Below are 19,002 nucleotides of genomic sequence, written 5' to 3'. Positions count from 1 at the left end.
GAAAGAGAAATACTTTCCGAATAGCAGCACTGAGTGTGTTTGGGAATGGAAACAAGGGGTAGAAAGAAGTGATGTCTCGTTTGGATTTTCTTTCCTATCTGCGTTATACTCTCTGTGCCCAAATCGGGATGAACCTAAATTGGCCTAACCCACACCTACTCCTCCCCCACACCCCTCAAAAAAAATGACAACTCAGATTAATACCTAGGGGCCGACATGCAACCAAGCCTGAATCCTTAAAGAAGGAGTGGACCGAACTCAGGGGTAGAGAGAGTATGTCCCAACCTTTTCTCTCTCAGTGATCTATGGTAGCTGAAGCTGTGGCTGACGAAGCTTAGAGAAAAACTCTTGGGAGCCAAGTGTTTTCAGAGGCAGGCACTTGGCTGTGAAATTACCTTTGGGGAGACCAAAATGAGCCACTTTGGGGGAATAATTCAAGAGGCTGTTCCTTGCACCCCATTCCTTATCAGAGAGGGTTTCAGAACACCTGGAGACAATGTGAGAAAACCGAAAACCAGCATGGAGAGTGGAAGGGCAGAGGTTACAGGTGGAATAAATTTGAGTATATCACACCTGAGGTCCGTGGTGATGGGTGTATAAATCCCTGCGGAAGAATAGACAGAGTGGTTCAATTAATAAATTCTTGCCCTAGTGAAAGGAGGTGGGAGACACAGAGGCCTAGATTCTCCACTCGGTTGAAGCTGCATTCCCTACCATGCCCGCAGGGCACTCCAGCACCCCCTCCCACTTTACACCAAACAGACAGTGCGTGGTTTAGCTGGTGTAGGATTTGGCAGTGGTTTATGACCATTCACAAATATGTAAATGGTCTTAGCAGACCGTAGAGTCTGACACTTCTTAGAGTAGCCGTTCTAATCAGAGGGAAGGATTTCCCAGGTGGTTGCACAAAGTATCCCGTGTGGTATAGAGATCTTTGGAGGGGATGCTTTTTCCCCCAGACCAAGTGGCTTTTAAAGGATCATCATTTATTCCACTGACTGATCAAATTTTGGATTCCTTAACATCTTCATCGTTCCTCCATCACCTTAAGGCGACTGCAAGTCCCGCTTGGGACGAACAGGGAATTTGGACATCATCACTTGAATATGCAGGAGACCTCTGACCACAAAGAGGTCATCGCATATGGTGGTTACCAGAACCCTGAGCTCTGCCCTGACTTGCATATTATCCAAAGAAGCCAGCTGTCCATGCCTCTGAGATACAAGACAGCAAGCTTTGAATGGCTTGTGCATGAGAATGCGGCAGGGAAAAGGAGAGAGCAAGAAAGGTTGCCTGACACTCTATTCAGCTTGAGCCATTTTTATTCACGGGAGACAATGGCCGTCCATGGGAGCTGTGGCTCCCAGTGACCCCATTCATCCATCAGGAGCAGCACAAAGCAGCAGGGCATGCACCTCCCAGCTAATGCACATGGATGTCACGCTCTGAGAAAGCATTCAGCATTTTGGAACTCTGGCCCTTTAAGTCCAGGGCTAAACCTCTGTCTTGGTTGGGGCTGTCAAGTGAATTATAGAAGCAAGAGTGCAGACAGCCTCTGCCCTTGGTTGACTTTCCAGAGGCAGAAGAGCGAGCGTGAATGCAGCGTGGCATTCCCTAATACTCCCCAGCCATCAATAGAGATGTCTCGCCATGAGGACATCTCAAGCCCACGTTTGCTCCAAGTGCTGTCATACCAATGGGCTTGACCCAGTGTAAAGGAAGCTTTTTCAATTGCAACATGCAAATCTGCTCCTTTTCAAGGACTTCGCTCTTTGGGACTCTGGAACTAAGAGAATTAAGCCGCTCATTTTCTGAGAAAACTCAGAGCCTTGTATGGCGCTCGAACATCTGGATCCAGCAGAACAACGAAGGAGAGGGCAGGAGTCAGGAAGTCCTCCCCTTCCTGCTGTTGCTTTCCGTGCATTTTCCTTCTTGTCTCCACTTCAGTTTCCCAGTTCTTCCTTCCCCTTGTCCTCTTCTCCACTTTGGTTTTCCAGCTGGGGCATTTTGCTGCTACGATGCTTGGGCTGGTGACGCCTGCTCATCTCACTGGCATCTCGACCTGACCTAGCTGTAAGAAGAATGCTCTCCAGGCTACTGGTAGTGGCCCCTTTTCATGGCAAGCCAGGCCCTGGTGATAAGTTGTCTGTGTGTTTTGTTTTAGAGCACACTTGAAAACTCAAAGACACACTTTGCTACAATCCCTTTTGCTTTGGGATGATGAGGACAGCCAGTAACACAAACTGTTTGGCTACCAAACTAGCAAATGCTCAGAAGACCTGTTAAGAACAGTGACCTAGGCAGAAAAAAGCTTCCTTTCCCTTGATCTGTCCCTTTCTGGGGCATTTGGTAAAAGGGGATGCCTTTGTTTTAATTAAATGTGGGACTGGTTCAGGACACATGTTCTTCGCAAAGGTCAGTTTTGAGGGCATTTCTCTCTTTCATTGTGTTATTTGCTTTAACAGCTATTGATTGAAGAGACATTCCTTCTCTGTCTGATTTTAGTCACATAATAGCTCCCATTCTCCTTAGGTGGGTTCCCCATGGGATGCACAGCTTGTCTCCACCCAACTCTCTGTCCTCTCCTACTGCTCACATGTCTTGAGTGCTCACTAGCAGTAGATGGGGTGAAAGAGGTCAAAGCAAAGGACTCCTCCTGCTCTTGTTTCGGTTCCTGCCTCTCTTCCTGCTCCGCCGGATGTGGGCAGAGACAGAACTGGAAGTCTCAGCACTTAAGGAACAATCCTCATCCTGAAACAATCTGCATCCGTAAAACCCAGCACCGGCACTCTGACCCTAACTCACTCCAGGGCCTTGGGCATCTCACTTATTCTAGCAGGGACAACTGACACGTGCTTTTCTAATGGACTGGCAGGATGAACCTGTAAACAGTGATGCTTGGCCAAAGGGACCCCAGAGGCTGCAGGTGTGAAGCTAGAGAGAGGCTCTTGGGCTAGAGATGGAAAATCTCATTGGAGAATCGCTGGGCCAGAGACATGCTACTTTCCTTTGGTTTCTTCCCCTTGCCTCTTGTGCTGGCTCATCCCGTATCCTCCCTCCTGTCAGTTGTTGCAGCTCTCAGACTCCTAAAAGGCTGGGGCAGAGTCTGAGGTCCCTGAACTACAGCCCAGGAGCCCCAGCTGGGAGCATCTGGAGTTAGACTGGCATCTCCAGCATCTTGCTGTCCTGGCTATTCAGATGTGGCATGTCGGATCTCCAGAGCAGGCTCCATGCAAACCAAAACCTGGGGGGAGTCCTCCTTCTTCCCAAGCTGTCGCCTGCCTGCCTGCGAGAGCAGCTGCTTGCAGGGAGCCACTCTGGCTCCTCCAAGCAGGCAGTGGCAGCTGCACTCTTCAGGAATAGCCGCGGCTTTCTCCTGGCAGAACACTCCTGACTGATTACACACCCCGGGCTTTGAAGTGCTGAAGCCGCCAACGTTTCCTTCCCCATCCTGCACCCAAGCAAAGAATGTTTTGCAGAGGAGGCTACAGGCAGCTGCTCTGCACAGCCATTCCTGAGCATGCCCCAGGGCCCTCTGGCTACATCGCACTGCTCCAGTGATGCAGAGCAGCTATAAACACACCGAAGCAGCCCAAAGCTGCTGTAGCATACGGGTGAATCTGGTCTTAAATGTCTAGGGATTCAGAGTTCAGCAACCATGTTCCTCTCACCTGTGGACCTCTTGACATTACAGGGCCAGATATTATTCTACCAATTAGGTGCCGGAGTGTGGTCCTGTTCCAACTTGCTCAAGTCCCTTGAATAGAGTCTGGCCCCATTGCTGCTATTGCTAAGACAGCTTTCTTTATAGGAATGCAAGGTCTCAGTGTGCCACACGCACACACACGCATTGCATGGCCATTCTTAGGTTGGGGTTATTTTTCAACGCCCGGTTCCTTTGCTTGCGGTGCTGTGTGTTGTCAAGCTGCTCACACTATCTCTAGCCAGCGCAGCGCAGAGCCAGGCAGAAGAAGAAATGCGATGTAGAAGCCTGCGACTCAAGGAAAGGCTGTTTTGAAGGCCCGGTTTGATTCTTAGCCTGGTTGCATAACTGATGCTGGGTCTGAAGACCACACAAACAAGCGAGTCCTTTGGTGGACCTGTCTGATGGAAAGGAAAACTCTGAGCAGCTGTTCCTCCCTCCCTGCACCACACACCCTCACGCTCCATGGCCAAGATCCTTATCCCAGCGTGGAATCCAAAAAAAGAAGTCAGAGTCCAAATGGCGTCAGGACTTCTCTGAAGATGGACTTGAGGGCTCATTTCTGAAAACCAGGGGAAGCGGGCCCTTTTCCTCCCAACCCCGTTGCTCCACAGGATGCCTCTGGGGACAAACTGTAAAGGAACTGGCTTGAAAAGGCCCTTTGTCATTTCAGATCAAGACCCAAGGACCAAGATTGTTTTCCACGTGTGATTATTCCATGGAGTAACTGCAAGGCACACAACTCCACAACAGAGAGGAGCTCGATCGACCGAGATTCTCATGCCAATGGCCCAACCGTGCATCTTTGAACATCTCCTGCCACCTCTAACTGTAACATAGAAAATGCTGTTAGTAAGTAGGCATCCTATTTGTACCATCCCTTGCCCTCCTGTCCTATAATTCCCCTGCTATTCCAAACCTGGAGCACCATCCTTTGGACTCAAAACTGCCTAGGTCCTGATCTGAAGGACTCCTGACAACTTTGGCTTACAGCCCTCCTGGATCAAGTGTCCGGGTTGCTTCGACTTCCCAAAGAGACCCACAGACATCCATTTGTGATCTCATCTATGTTCAGGCTTGGACAAACTGATAAAAACAGCTCTCCTCCCCCTTGTTTATAGGACATAGGCAAGCTGAGAGAAGGATTGCTGCTACTGTTGCTGCTCTGTCGCAAAGGGATTTGGTATTCTCAGTGCGCGGTCCCTTATTCCCTGATGATTATCTCACTGGTTGCCCGTCACTAGTCTACCTCGGGAAAAGTATCAGAGGCAGAAGGTGATGCTTACATGTTACCGATTGTTTTATTACCCTGAAGCCTTGAAGGTGGATCTCGCCAAGGCTACAGTGGTTGGGAAAAAATTTCCCAATGCTGTTTTTCTAGTCATTGATTAAACTGCATATTTATTCAGCTCTGCAATTATACTGGGGAAACAATAATTGCTACATGCTGTGTCACTTGGAGAGAGAGCCATGAGGAAAGAAAAAGCTAGAGCAGTTACAAGGGGCTGAGCTTTCCTCTTATTATGAACTCTGGTCGCTCCCAATTTCTGAGTGCCCAACAGGGAGCATCCCCGGCCTTTAAAGTCTGAGAGTTGGCTGACAGGAACACAGCTTTATAACAGCAATAATGTGCCTGTTCACAGAGGGACCTTAAGGCATTCTGCTAAACTTTAAGTCATGAAGACTCATAGACCTCCTCGAATGTAGATAACTTGTTCTCTCCATTTCACAGATGGGGAAACTGAGGCATGAATGACAACTTGCTTAAGCCCACACAAAGTCAATACCAGAGCAAGGATTAGACCTCAGAAATCCTGTCTCTCAGACCCCAGGCCTGACTGGTCATCTACAGTAACAAAGGTAGCAAGAAAACAAAGGTAGCGAGAACCAGAGCTTAAAAGTCCAGACTTCCCAAGCACCTCCCCTCCTCCTGCAGGCTGTGCTGAGGTTGTGCATGAGCCTGGGAGCCTCATGTTCCTCGGCAAGTCTGATCCCAGATGTGCTCATGCATCCAGGGAATCTTTTAAGGACACATGTCTGCACTGAACCCTGCAGACCTGTATCCACCCCGAACACGAGGCACTTGCAGTGGTGCAGCTGAAGGAACACCAGGAAGCGCTAAGTGTGATGCAGGGGCCTCTGCGACTGGGATTCTCCCCCTCCCTCTCCCCTCACGTGTGATGGTTTCAGTGACTGGTAAATTATAATCTTGCCTCGCTTCCACGGTTTTTGATTACAGCGTGTGGGTGTTTTTTAACAGCAGATTTCAGTGCCAATGAAAATAGTTTTGTGCTGATTAAAGGGGCAGTTTGCAGCTTAGAGTTTGTGGCAGACGTGCCCACTCTCTGCGTCCACCACGCCGCACTGCTTGCGCTCAGCTCGCTCTCTCCTCACCTAGCGCCAGCCCCGGAGAACGACCAGGGAGACGAGCAGCTGCTGAAAAGTTAGGTTCGCTCCAGCCAGCGAGACTGGAAACAACCTCAGGTCCATAAAGCTTTGTCTGTGCTCACAACCGGGCTAAGCCTGGAAATACCAGGCTGGCAAGCTCGTGGAATAAAGCGGCGGCCTGGGTCCCTCTGCAGTGTGCTGGGGGTAGAGAGTCAATAGACACAGTCAGGGCCAAGCAAGGCTCTGGGAATGGCTTAAGGCAGGGGTGGGCAAGATGCGGCCCATGGGCCAGATGCAGCCCGCCAGGCCATTTTATCCAGCCCGCGGGGCCCCTAAAAAATCGAGAAAATTAATATTTATCTGTCCCTGGCTGCCTGACATGCGGCCCTTGATGGCTTACCAAAACTCAGTAAGCAGCCCTCCGCCCAAAATAATTGCCCGCCCCGGCTTAAGGCGAGACGATAGGCCAGAGCAGTGTGACGGTCCATGACCTAGGAGCTGCCCTGTTGCCACTTGAGAGTCATTGGCAGTTGAGTTGGTAGAGCAATAAATGTGGCAGCGAGTGGCAAATTGCTGCATAGGAGAAAAAGATGCCCAAAGCAACTGAGTCTGCAAAGGGACAGCAGTTTTCAAGAAATCAGCCCTGAAGCATGCTGATGTTAAAGCACTGAACTTGAGCTTTACCTCCACTAAAATCATAGCTTAATTAATGAGCGAGCCCTCAAATAAAACGATCTTTTAAACTGCTTCTCCACCACAAGCAGCTGCGGCTGTTCCAAAATGGGGCTGCGTTGGCAGGGTTGCGAGGGGAAGTCCAGGCTCCTAGCTTACTCCGGCGAACGGAGAGCTCTGCAGTGCTGTGCTGTGGGAAAGAGCAGGCTGCACTGTTCCAGGGCAGACTCGCTAGCGCTGAATTTGCTGCCCAGCTCTGGTCCATCCAGCGGTGATATGATAGACCTGTTAACTGGGCTTGTTTGGCAAACCTTTGGATGAGCAGCTTGGTCGGAGAAGCTGGAAGTGAGGCCTGTTTTGCTTTGTTGAAGCAGCCTGTAAACATGGAGCTGGGTGAAACTCTATCTGATCCTACTGCTTCCCTATTTAGGAGAATACCCTGGAGTTCGCTGCTAAATTAACTCCTGACTCCTGGGGTATGATGTCACGTGACCTTTATGGTGTAAGGTTATCATACATTCCGACAACGCATCCAATGGGAAAGCGGGGAGCTGATCTCATTTCTGCCTGCCTTTCCTATTTATTTCTGTTTGCCCTTATCTCTAAATAACAGTCAAGCTATAATTTCCCATTTGACATTCTATTGTGGAGGAGAAGTTTCAGATCTGTTTCCTTCCCTACTTCTCCCTCCTTATATCGTCTTCTGGTTTATCATTTGTATTTAAGTACGTCCGCATCAGGATTGGGGCCTGTACACACCCTTAAAATTACTTGCTGTCCTGAAAAGTTGGCAGCCTACATAGAGGAAGGAAGAAGTGTTACTTTGAGATGCAGTGTCATGGCCAGTGTCACAAAGGAGGTCTGTGGCAGACCTATAGGAAGCCAACTTTTCTTCCCGGATCCCAGTTCTGTGCTTCAACCGCAACATCAGCTTCTCTCTCCCATGCCTTTGCTTGTGTTTTTGGGCCTCTCTCTCTTCCCCTCTGTCTCTGGCTTTCTCTCAGGAAGTCTCCATTTTTCCCACCTCATATAGCTTTTGGCTCTTCTGTTTGCACTTCCTTTGCTACTAAAGTGACTATATTGCTACTTCCTAATCTCTTGGTGAATTGGACGCTTTTGGAACAATGAGACGCGTTTGCTGGATAAGGATTAGTCATGTAACTTCGGGGCAAAATGAATGTCCTGCAGTAGCCTAACACCAGGCCAAAGTACCTGAGTCCACAAAATGGGGCAAAGTAAAATTCGTGGTAGGTAAGTGTTTTGCAATCCTGATAGTTCTCCTTGCTGAATTATTTCATGCTAACTCTGGCAGAAGGAGCAGCACAGGCTTGACCGTCACACTCTTCAAGAGCTCCAGAGTCTTCCAGATTTGCAACTCCCTTCAGAGGCTTTATGAGCAAGGATGTCATAAAGCACTTTACACTGCGGGTTTAAAGGGCAATGCTGGCAGAGATCGCTACAAGTGAAAGGGCACTCTAAGCCTAGTCTGGCAGAAAGAGAGATCAGAGCAAAGAGTAGACTTGAGCCCCATACAACCCCTTCTGCGAAGAGGCGGAAGAAGGGTGGGGGATATGGGAGCGCGGGACATCTCTCTTGGTCTCCATCTCTGCTGTAGTCACAATTGCTTTCACTTCCATCTGTCTTTCCTAAGCTGCAATATTTAAGACGTCTCATCTTTGTGAGGAATCAGCAGGGTTTGCCTCATGCGTACCTGTTATTCCTGGCAGCGTGCAGTGTGGGTTGCACGTAGCAGGTACCTTGCTAATGTACCGTAGGCCAGTGTTTAGACTACAGATCGGCTGCCTTGGGACTGCCTTCCTTTTCTCTCACCTCGCTGAGACATTCTGGTTCCAACCAGCCTCTCCAGAAGCCAGCGCCGCTCTCGCAGTGTTGAGTCAGCTAGTCTATACCATGCAATTATCGTTGGAAGCGTCTTTTCCTAGTGACTGTCAGCGCAAGTATCTAATGAATCCTAAACACCTGAGCCAGCTCTTGTTCTGCAAAGCGCTCATGTCCCTCCTGCTCCCAGGGGAAGCGTGGCTCATTTGGCTCTTGAAAACCAGGAAGCTTTGCTAGGGGTTTATACATTTCAAGAATAAGGTGGGTGGGCAGAGGGACAAGACACGCTGTGAGCAGGGAAAGGGGGGTCAGATGGTTCATGAGATGTTCCAGCCGTCCTCCTTCCTTTGGGGAGGGGCAGATGATAACACCTATATGTTCTTTGTCTCCAAGGTCTTCTGGCACCTGTTGGTGAACCCTTTCCAAGCACCCATTTTCCACCTTGACTGAGGAGCACAACTCTCACTGCATTCCAGTAAGTGCCCCAGGGCCACCTCCAGCGTGCTGCACTGCTCTGTGTGAGGTCCCTCCTAAACCAGAAGCAGCATAGCTGTGTCAGTCGGTGTGGTGCTGCAGGCCGACTAATTAACACTTCCGAGTGGCAGGGCCAATTACCACCTCCCCGGGCTAACTGGTTTACCTGTGCAGATATGGTCACATTGCTTCTGGTTTAGGAAGGAGCCCTGGTGGGGCAGGCCTCCATGCAAGGTCTATATACCACGTGGTTGAACCCTTGTCACTTAGGTGCCACGGAAAGTGTCCCGAGAGACAGCGGGTCTCCGCAGGTTCTTTCTCAGTCGTTGGGGGGCAGTCAGAAGCAGAGGAATTTGCCTGTCTGTCAGCACCACTCCTTGGCTTGGCAGCTCAGAAGGAAACCTCAACAGGATATGAGCTTCCTGCCCACCCCGCTCCTCGCTGGCGCCACGTTCAGCCACCCACCGGGGCCATCCTCCCCTGGGGGCACAAGGACTTTCCTAAAGTACTTGTAATTCTCACTGGAAATCCTCTGAGAGCTCCCAGCCCACCCAGCCTGTGCTGGGGGGGCGTTGTCAGGAACATGCCAGAGCCTACCGTCTCTGGTGGAGGCAGACCTAGGCCTGTGTGCTTCTGCTTCCTCAGCCGGTCACATTACTCTTAGTCCCGGTCACTCGGGAAAAGCCCCCTCACAGTGAACTCGGATGTGGTGATGCTATTTCTAGAGAGGCCGAATGAGAGTCGGGACAATGGCACGTGGCGAACTCTGATGCTAGTGACACTCGTTTCAAAGGGTCTGACTGTCCTGTTGTGCGGGGTCTTTGCGGGCAGTTCATTGTAGAGCAACAGGGAACAGAAGTACAGAGACTTTAAGTGGGTTTTCATCCATTTCATAGCTAAAAAAGGCCTGCGGATCATGCAGTGTGACGTTCCTTATACCGCAGGTCATAGACTTTCCGCAGGTCATAGACTGTGAGTTGCCTTAAGGAAGTCTGTGAGACATGGGGATTAAACCCACTATGGCTTAATCGTGCTGGAGGGCACTTGGAGTCTACAGCAGTGATCCTCAATCAGGGTGCCACAGCACCCTGTGGTGCCTTGACATCCTTTCAGGGGTGCTGCAGGGTGTCACACACTGTTATCACTGTGTAGGGGTGCATGCCTGACTCACAAGATAATCCCAGAGAGACGTCAAATAGGAATCCATAGCGTTAAAAGCATTCTGACCCGTTCTTGTATGTCTGTCTGAGCTCTTTGCAACAGAAGAATCGCTCTCTTATTTTTCTGTAGTCCAAAATTGAATGAAAACCAAGAGCTGACATTTTCCGAGGAGTGCCTTGAGTTTAGCGAGGTTTGCTTCGAGTCTAAAAAAGGCTGAGACTCTCTGGTCTACAAAGATGAATGCGGTGAAAGGATCGGCAGTGAACTCCCCACACAGTGTCTTCATTTCACGCTGTCCTCCCTCTCAGCTGTCGCCCAAGAGTTCTGCTCGGCATCCAGATGTGTTGCAAAAAGGAAACAAAGACTTCACTTTTCGAGGGCCCCTCTATCGATGCGTCTGGCTGTTACACAGCTGCGTTTGCGAACAGACCACGCGTGCCGATATATTCTGTATAGCGCTGTCGTGCCTGATACAAAACCAGTGCTTGATCCCACCGCTGAAGTAGCCCTTTTAAACAGTAGCATTCTGGGTATGCTGAAGTATGGATTATATACACGCAAACCAGCTTTACGGCTGTGTAGGCCCATCACATGTTGTGATCTAATTTCTCTCAACGTTGTGTAACTGCTAGAGGGAAAGTAGGTCAAAATAACAGTAAACCTCCGCTGGAGAAAGGCAGCTCTTCCCAGCGTGAGTGTTACCCGGATTAATGAGAGGTTCACGCTGCATAGAAAATCAAACCCATCCATTTTTTCCCTTGCTGAAGAGGAGCCAACTTTGGGTGCTGTCGTGTTCTTTGAGAAAAGCATCAGGGCAGAGCAGATTTCCTGGGTGGGGACCAGAGAGGCCTGACAGCCACCGCGGAGATCGGCGACTTGGGTTCTAATCCTGGCTCTGCCGCTAGGTGACCTGAGATTTGCTGTGCCTCAGTTTCCCCATCTGTAAAATGGGAGTGACGCGGCCTCTTTTTGACAACCCCTCCGATGAAAAACACTAGCAGTTATCATATGCTGGCAGCGGGTACCTCTGAGGATCCTGCCTTAGTTTGCTTTCCAAACTGCCTGCTTTCCCTGCCCTCTCTGTTCCTTTGATGCCACCCTCCATTTCAGAGATGCTGAGACACAGGGCATCCATCTTCCTGGCATGCTTGCAGCTGCAGGGCTCTGCCTGAGCCCTACCCTGCCTCTCTCAGTGGCAAATGTACTGCATAAATAAGAGGAAGAGAGGGATGGGAAATACCACTGCGACCAGCCTTGAGAGAGGAGCCCTGAGTTCTCTGTGTCTCTCCCTGGCATGAGGAGCTGCTCTTTGGTTCTGTCAAATTTCTGGAAAATTAACAAATGCTATCAAAGCTGATCTTTGCCCTGTGAGGAGAGGCCTGGGGTGTCAGGGGCCCTAACAGGCAGCTCAGCCTGGCTGGACTAATCAATCAGCTGGCAAAACCTGTCACAGGCTCTGACTGCCAGCCCCACCTGGGCTGATGAGCCCGCTGGGCCTCTGTTAGGGTCTCTTGATTAGCTACTGGGGATGGCACCCTCCCTGGTGATGCATGGGCCAGCTAGGTCCAGGTCCAGGGGCCCCTGCCAAATGGCAGCCCCCAGATGCCTGGAGGGCAGGCATGGGAGGGAGGGCAGGGAGCTGGGCACAGATGAAACTGGTGGCCGGGCCAGGCTAGGCATGTGCAATGCAGCAGGCCATGGCTGCTGGGTACCAGGCAGGGCACGGGATGTGGGACACAACCATGCCAGAGCCTTAAGAGTGACCGGAGGCACCGGCAGCAGGGAGCAGAGGTGCATGGCCAGGACCTGGCAGTGGTGGAGTGGCCCCAGCACAGTCAGGTCCTGGCCCGGCCCGGCCGTGATCCTGTGCATTTGCCAGGCACCACTGCAGCCAGACTGAGCAGCGGCAGGGCGAGGGGCTGCCCCTGGAGCTCGGTCTACACCGCATGCACCCAGTGGGCAACGGCACTCGGCTTTGATCATTTGGACTCTGACTCCAAAACTTTGACTCGGCCTTTGATTTGGATTCTGTTCCTGCCTCCTGCCCTCCCCCAGGGGCCTAACCAGTAGGCCAGACTGCCTACAGCCCAGTCCTTAGGTGATGAGGCATGGAAGTTACAGTATGATTTACACATCCTGGGAGCAGAATCACTTGTGTCTGTGCATGGTTTCTTGGTGAGGATTTCTACTTGGACATCTGTTAAGTGAATTTACAACTGGTGACAAGTCCCTGCTTGAGGGACCTGGAGGTTTAAACCCTCCGTTTATGCTGTACCTATTCTGGGAACAATTAGTTTCTGTGTCTGAACTAACTTCCCTAAACTGTCTTGCCAATCCACTTCGGCCCTGGCTTGGAGAGACGCCCCCTCAAAGTGCTGTTCTCCGAATGTGGCCCATTTCTTCCTCGTCTGTCAGCAAATGAAATAGTCCTGGTGGCACTGGTTTTGTGATGAGCCCGCTGTAAACCAGCCTTGCCAAATCATTTCCCACAGGCAGTCAGATTGCTCTTGGACAGGAAGAACATTTGGTAGCCACCAGGCCGGGGCTTTTTGAAGCAACGATCTAGATGTTATTAAAGAGAGAACAGGCTGAAGAAAGGAGAAGTGACCAGCAAAGAAAACAGGTTGGATAGAAACGAGAAGGCTTCCTCCATCAATTTATGTTCTTGTGTCTGTTATTAACCCCTATTTGATGTGAAGTTTTATATCCACTTGCCACAGATCTATCAGTTCACTTGCAGACAACCTGAAGGGCCCACCAGTTCCATGGTTGCATGCTCACAGCCCTTTGGGGACTCGTGTTCAGCTGGAACAGGAACACTGCCGTGCTAGCACATGCTGTGAACTGAAAGAGCCACCGTGGGGTAATTATTTAATTCAGCCTAATTTATCATCTGCGATTACAAGTTCATTATTTACCGTTTGTTTCTGAATATGTGTTTAGAGTCCAATGTTTATTAAGTATTATTTGGATTAGAGCTCTCCCATGTGCATCTAATTGTCCTCTAACGTATGGCGAAGAATTCCCTGCGGCCTCCCCTGAAGGCTTCCGAAAAGCCAAATCAAATTGAAGTGGGGAAGCGTGGGCTCAGGCTTATGGTGATCATCGAACGGTGATAGAGATTTTTTTTTTTTTTGTAAAAATATGTGTGTCCCCCCCCACCCCCTCCTCTCTCTCTCTCTCTCTCTCTCTATATATATATATATATCTCTACACTCTTCATGTCACACCACAAAAGAAAAAACATTCTCCTGTTACAAAAACCGCATTCGTACGAAGGCGTGCTGGCCCCCCGAACCCGTTACAATATCCACATCGCGCGCAACACACACAAAACAACTAAGTCTGTCCTGGTCCCTCAGACCAGGCCATGCTTCCTTTCCACCCCAACCCTGCTTGCGGGGTCACATACTCAGGTCAAGTGCCCTCTCTGTCGTTGTCACTCCAGCTCCCGCTGGAGGACCCGCTGCTGCTGTCACTGTCCTCTGTTCTGCTTGTCCCTTCCTCTTCTTTGCTGCCTTCACCCCTCTCTCCACTTGGTGGGGGGGAGTTGGATGATCCTGTGCCACATGTCTCTGTGCCAGCTGACTTTGGCCACGTCTTCTCCATCCTCTACTACCGATTTCTAGTAGTAGGTCCGGAGTTTGCTTGGCGCCTTTTTCACACAGCCCACTACCTCTACGTCCGTTTGTCTGTACAACAGGAGGTTCCTGGCCTTCCGCAAAGCGCTCCTGATGCAGGACACAAACTGGTCAAAATGGGACAACGGTCTCCCCTGATGTTTGGTGAGATGCCCATACAGCGCCGCTTCTCTGGTTAGCTGGCTGATGCCGGTCATCGCTTTGCAGAGCTGTTTCACCCTTTTCCATACCTCCTTGGTGCAGGTGCAGAGCCAAAGGAGGTGGCCGATTGTCTCGGTGGCCCTGTGGCAGTTGGGCCATGGGCAGCTGGGTGTCCCCGACTGCCCCCTCTATGTCTCCAGGCCCTCGCCGGTAGAGCTCGGTGGGCTATGAGCCAGGTCAGGTCCTTGTGCTCTTTGTGCAGATCCTTAGAGATCATCTCACTGATGAGATCAAAGCTAGGCAAGCCACTGAAAAAAAGAGGAGGAGCACTGGAGCAGAGAGGGCTGACCAGCCTTTCAAAGCCACTGCAAGCTGCAGGCTAATAGTTTTTGCTCTCCCGGAGAATAGCGAAGGGACTTTCTCCTCCTGCCTTGCGGAATATCCCTGTCTTTATTCTGCTTCACGTGCCAGGGTTTCTGCTTTCGAGATCTCACCAGGAACTGTGTCCTGCCCTTTGCTTTGTACCAAGAACAAATCCTTTCATCTTACTTCAGACTCGAGTAGACAACAAGGACCTCCGGTTTGTCTGGACATACTCCATAGTCTACCCGGACATCCCCAGTTTATCCTCCACTTGCATTGTGCACTGTCTGACAGGATACACCAAAATGGCATCTCATGAAGGTAAGAAGATGGAAGAGCAGGGCATGACTGTGGAAAGTCAAGTGGCCAAAGGAAAAAATGTGTTTGCTGTCGGCTGATTCTTCTTTCAAAGGACCATTTTGTCCATGTGACTGACCTCTCCAGCAAGGAAACCACCTGCTGAGTGACCAGTGGCATGAAGGTGAAGGCTGGTGGAGTCAAATCTCTCTGTATCTGCAGCCCAGGATGTAGCCCAGAGCAAGGGGTCCCTGCCAGTCACATCAAGCCACAGGTGGCAATTGGCCCATGGTTCTTCAACCAGGTGCCCAGCCAGCCTCGGCGCTCTGATTCCTTCCAGAGCGAGGATGGAAGACACGTGAACAACTTGGTTTTCTTTCATCCTTAAATCTCCCTCCCTCGTCATGAACAAGTGGATCTCATCAGCATTGGTCTTTAACAAATGGAAGGGGGCATTGCAAGGATAGGAAACCCTCCCTTCCCAAAACAGAGCTGGGGAGGGAGAGACAGGCATGAAACCGGAGCCTCCTTCAAGGAAAGGAAGCATCCAAATATCTAGAACAGGCGTCCGTTGGTCCCAAGTCTTGCCAAGCCATCGTGTGAGGATCTGGAAAAGGGAAGCCAAGTTGGCTAGAACACACTATCAGGAACATAAGGAGAGCCAGGCCCTTTTGGTCCCACGTCCTGAGTGACCTCTGCCAGTTCCACCAGTGGCAGGTCTAAGAACTGCACACCACTGGCGGTGGGACCATCTGCTTTCCGCACCAGGTCACTTATGATCTTTGATGCCGTATTCAGCTAAGAACCTTTTTGCATTGTGACCTGGGAAAGGGGTATTGCAAGCCCCCGACCCACCAACTCACAGCGTCATTGAGATGATAGAGCTGTTAATGCTGCCCTTGCTCCTATCATTCTCTCGTGTGCTAACTGTGCTGCTCAATGTTTCCTGTTTCCTACATGCCATGCAGGGGAAGCATGGCTGTTCAAACATGTGGTTTTCAGATTTCTCCTACTCTTTCACCATAAAATGAACTGGGAGGTAAGCTGAGCTGACTGGAGAACTTTTTCAGCTTTCAGACCTGACCTTTGCTTCTCAAGAGTCATTCTTCTCTCATGAATTTCGCTGTTCTGCTTGCTTCAACAGTGGCCCCTGGAGACTGGGTCAGTGATGGAAGACATCATCTCTCCCAGCTTCAACGCTGGGCTTCTGCCCCAGGGTCAGGCCATCATCTGCCTAAACAGGTATCAGGAGTCCCACATGCCCATAATTTCTACCTTGCTTCTCAATCCTTAGAGTTTGGGGTGGAGGCCTGTCCTGCGGGAAAACTGGGAAAGGCTTTCAAACACTGCAGAAATGTGTAGCCTTGGAGGTAAAATGAAAAAAGAACAGACAATTGCATGAGAGCATTTGAAGAGCCAGGCCTCAGAGAGCTCATACAGTGCACTGAAATAGCAGATCAAGACCAGGTAACCCGCGAAAGGACGGCTGCCAAACATGGGAGATGCTGCACTAGGCTGGGTTTGCAACTGACAGTTCTGGCAAGAATGGGTTTTTTTTAAGTATTTATTTAAATAAGGGCTCAATTCGCATGGAAGAAAAAAGCCTTTGAACATATTAAGGAAACTGTGGCAGGAGGCAGCAGATTAAAGAGCAATCAAAGCCATCACCCAACTTTGTGTACTGGAAAAACACCACTGAGAGTATGTGGGAAGAGTCAGGAAAACAGAGGAAGCAGGCAACAAACACGCGCTACAAAGCTTTAGCGCAGATTGTGGTGTTTTATATATATGTGCTTAAAAAAAAAAATCACATGGAAAATTTCCGCAGGTCCCAGTTAGCTCCTCCCTGCATCCGCGTCTCGCAGGAGAGAGGAAGTGGCGGGACACTGTATCCAAGGCAGACAAAGCTTGCTTTTTGTGCCCTGCTTGTCACAACAGGTTTCTGAAGAACGTCTTTCCAAGGGCCAGATGCAACATGTGGCCCAAGTGTTTCTCACCCACCAGCTGTTGTGAGCTTGCGCGGCACAGAAATCTGTCGCGTTCTTGGAGCAGAAGCTCTAGAAGTTGAAACCAAGGAGCACTTCTTTCTCCTTTGGTTGTACAGCTCCAAGCACATCAGGGCCCTGGGGCTCCTTGGCTCTGCAAGGTATAGAGCACTGGACTGGAGACAGCTCCAGCCAATTAGCAAATCCTGCTCCATCCCATGATTTCCAGTTTGTCAGCCAGTGTGTGTGATCTGGCACCAGTTGACGGGTGTGCAGTCTGTGCGAGGCCTATTCATTATTTAAGTCCCACTTAAGCCTCACTTTGCAGGTTTAAGTGGGACTTAAGTAATCCACAGGCCTGTACAGAGCCTCCACGCAGGAGCGACTTTGATCCATGGAGAATATTTTCCCTGCTGGCGTGCAGAGTCTTGTGCGTTTTGTTTCCCACTTGTAAGATGTTTTGGGAGCTGAGATTACATCCCCTGTAAGCCTCTGGGCTTTCTTGCTTTGAATGTTTTTGTTAGCTTTTGCCTTTGACCACTTTAAGAATCCAGCCCAGGCGCGAGTACCCGGCCCTCCCAACGTGCCAGGAACTGAAGTTCACAGCCCATCAGCGCAGATGCTGATTGGCCCAGAGTCACTGTTAATTGAGAGGGGGTAAGAGCAGATTGTAGCATCTCCACAGCTGGCCCAGCCAGATGTGCACAGGACACGGGAACAAACTCAGTTCAGCTCTGCAAGTGGTTTCCTAGAGCTGGGGTGGAGTTGGGGCAAGGCTGGCGATTTGTCCGTAGAGTCTCATGCCGGGGGGAATGGGAAGGGTGAAGAGTCCTGGGGGATTCGCAGATGATCATGCTTGATCCATAGTGATCACTTCTGACCACAACACGGGCCATGGGACTCCCCAGAATTACTTCCTGTTAGAACTGGAGCATCTCTCTTACGGAAGCATCCAGTCTTGATCTATAAATTGCCAGCGAGGCTGAATCTACCACAACGGTTGGTAAATCGTTCCACGTACAGGCTGGGGGTCGAGTCACTTCTCTGGGATACGTGTGGAGTGTGAATCTCGTTACCATCTTTCTCCCTTTCTCTGGACCAATGCTGGACCTGGAGGACTGCAGTGCAAGGCTGCGGGGGCCTTCTCAACCTTCCCAGCCCTGGTGCACGCCCCTGCAGGGTGCTACTCCCAGAGGGCAATCCAGCTGGGAATTGACTTTGGTTTTTTTGTCAGTCTCGCCAGACGTTCATTCACGCTGGTGACAGATGAGGTGCCAGAGCCGCCAGAATCCTCAGGACTCCTTTCCTTGCGGAGAGATCCCTTGAATTCAGTGCCTAGAATATCTTTTCCAGGGAAACATTTCCCTCCCCTGCCTCCGGCCCATTTTCCATGACAGACCTGGCAGATCCCAAGCGCAGGGAGCTGCTGAAATACAACGTGGATACTGACTTGACACGGCTACGGAGCAAAGATGCGACTGGATTTGAATGATCACGGGTTACGGTTTGATTTGGAAACGAACCGAGCTCGGATACGTGACCATAGATGACGTTACTCTCGGCTGAGAACTGCTATCTGAGCCTCGCCTCTCCTGTCCCCGACTGTCCCGTGGCCGAGGCTCGGAGCCCTCGTCGTGGTTTCTGTGCTCTAACCCGAGCTCAAACTGTGCCGATTGTATCGGCGCCTCCTCTAGGAGCCTCGCGGCCTTCCTGTACACCCGCGTCACTGAATCTAGACAGGCTGATAGGGCACCCACTTCGGCTGGGGATGCCAGGCTTCCCCGATCCCCGTCTGACAAGGAAGATCCTAGCGCAGGCTCTGGCCTATCTGCCATCCTCCAGGGGCGTGGGCCTAGGCCCATCGAGTCACCTATTAGCCTCCCTTAGAGCGGAAGGCTACAGAAAAGGATGAGAAGTGATTAGTGGGGGCAAATATTAATAATTAAAAAGAGCCCACCGGCCCCTGAATGAGTCCAGGGAGCCCCAGGACGCTGCCTGGACACGGGGTGAGCAAGCCCTGGGGATCCCCCGGACAGGCCTCCTTCCTGGCCAGGTGCATCACTAGCTTGGCAGGGCCAGGAGGGGGTGCCCGGGGCGAGGGAGGGGGAGCCCCGGGGCTCCCTTGCGGGCAGGGCAGGAGGTGCGCGGCTGCCATCGCCGGGTCCTACAGGTTGGCGGAGCCGGGCGTCCCCTGGCACAGCCGCTCAGCACCAGGGCGCCGCTGAGCCGCGCTCCCCTGGCGGGGACACGGGCCGAGCCCACCCCGCAGCAGCGCGCTCCGCCCCGGCGCCCGCAGGATCAAGCCCCCAGGCTCCGCCCCCGGGGGGCGCGGCCGCCT

At 51.2% G+C, this 19,002-nt stretch overlaps 1 protein-coding gene across 3 annotated transcripts in view; it reads left to right on the top strand.

Moving 5' to 3' along the window:
• LOC102375885 (carboxy-terminal domain RNA polymerase II polypeptide A small phosphatase 2) overlaps positions 1-19,002 on the top strand; it is a 63,723-nt gene that overhangs the window by 29,018 nt on the left and 15,703 nt on the right. Inside the window, exon 3 of one of the 3 annotated variants that reach the window (XM_025213380.1) lies at positions 12,958-13,100. The exons of the other annotated variants lie outside the window; for them this stretch is intronic. Within the exon in view, the coding sequence (XP_025069165.1) occupies positions 12,958-13,100 (143 nt within the window). The remainder of the gene's footprint in view (positions 1-12,957; positions 13,101-19,002) is intronic. 3 annotated transcript variants of the gene reach the window in all.

Source organism: Alligator sinensis, unplaced genomic scaffold, assembly GCF_000455745.1.
Source record: "Alligator sinensis unplaced genomic scaffold, ASM45574v1 scaffold551_1, whole genome shotgun sequence".
Lineage (NCBI taxonomy): Eukaryota > Metazoa > Chordata > Crocodylia > Alligatoridae > Alligator > Alligator sinensis.
The sequence above is the reverse complement of the archived record's forward strand: the minus strand, read 5'-3'. Positions and strand labels throughout refer to the sequence as shown.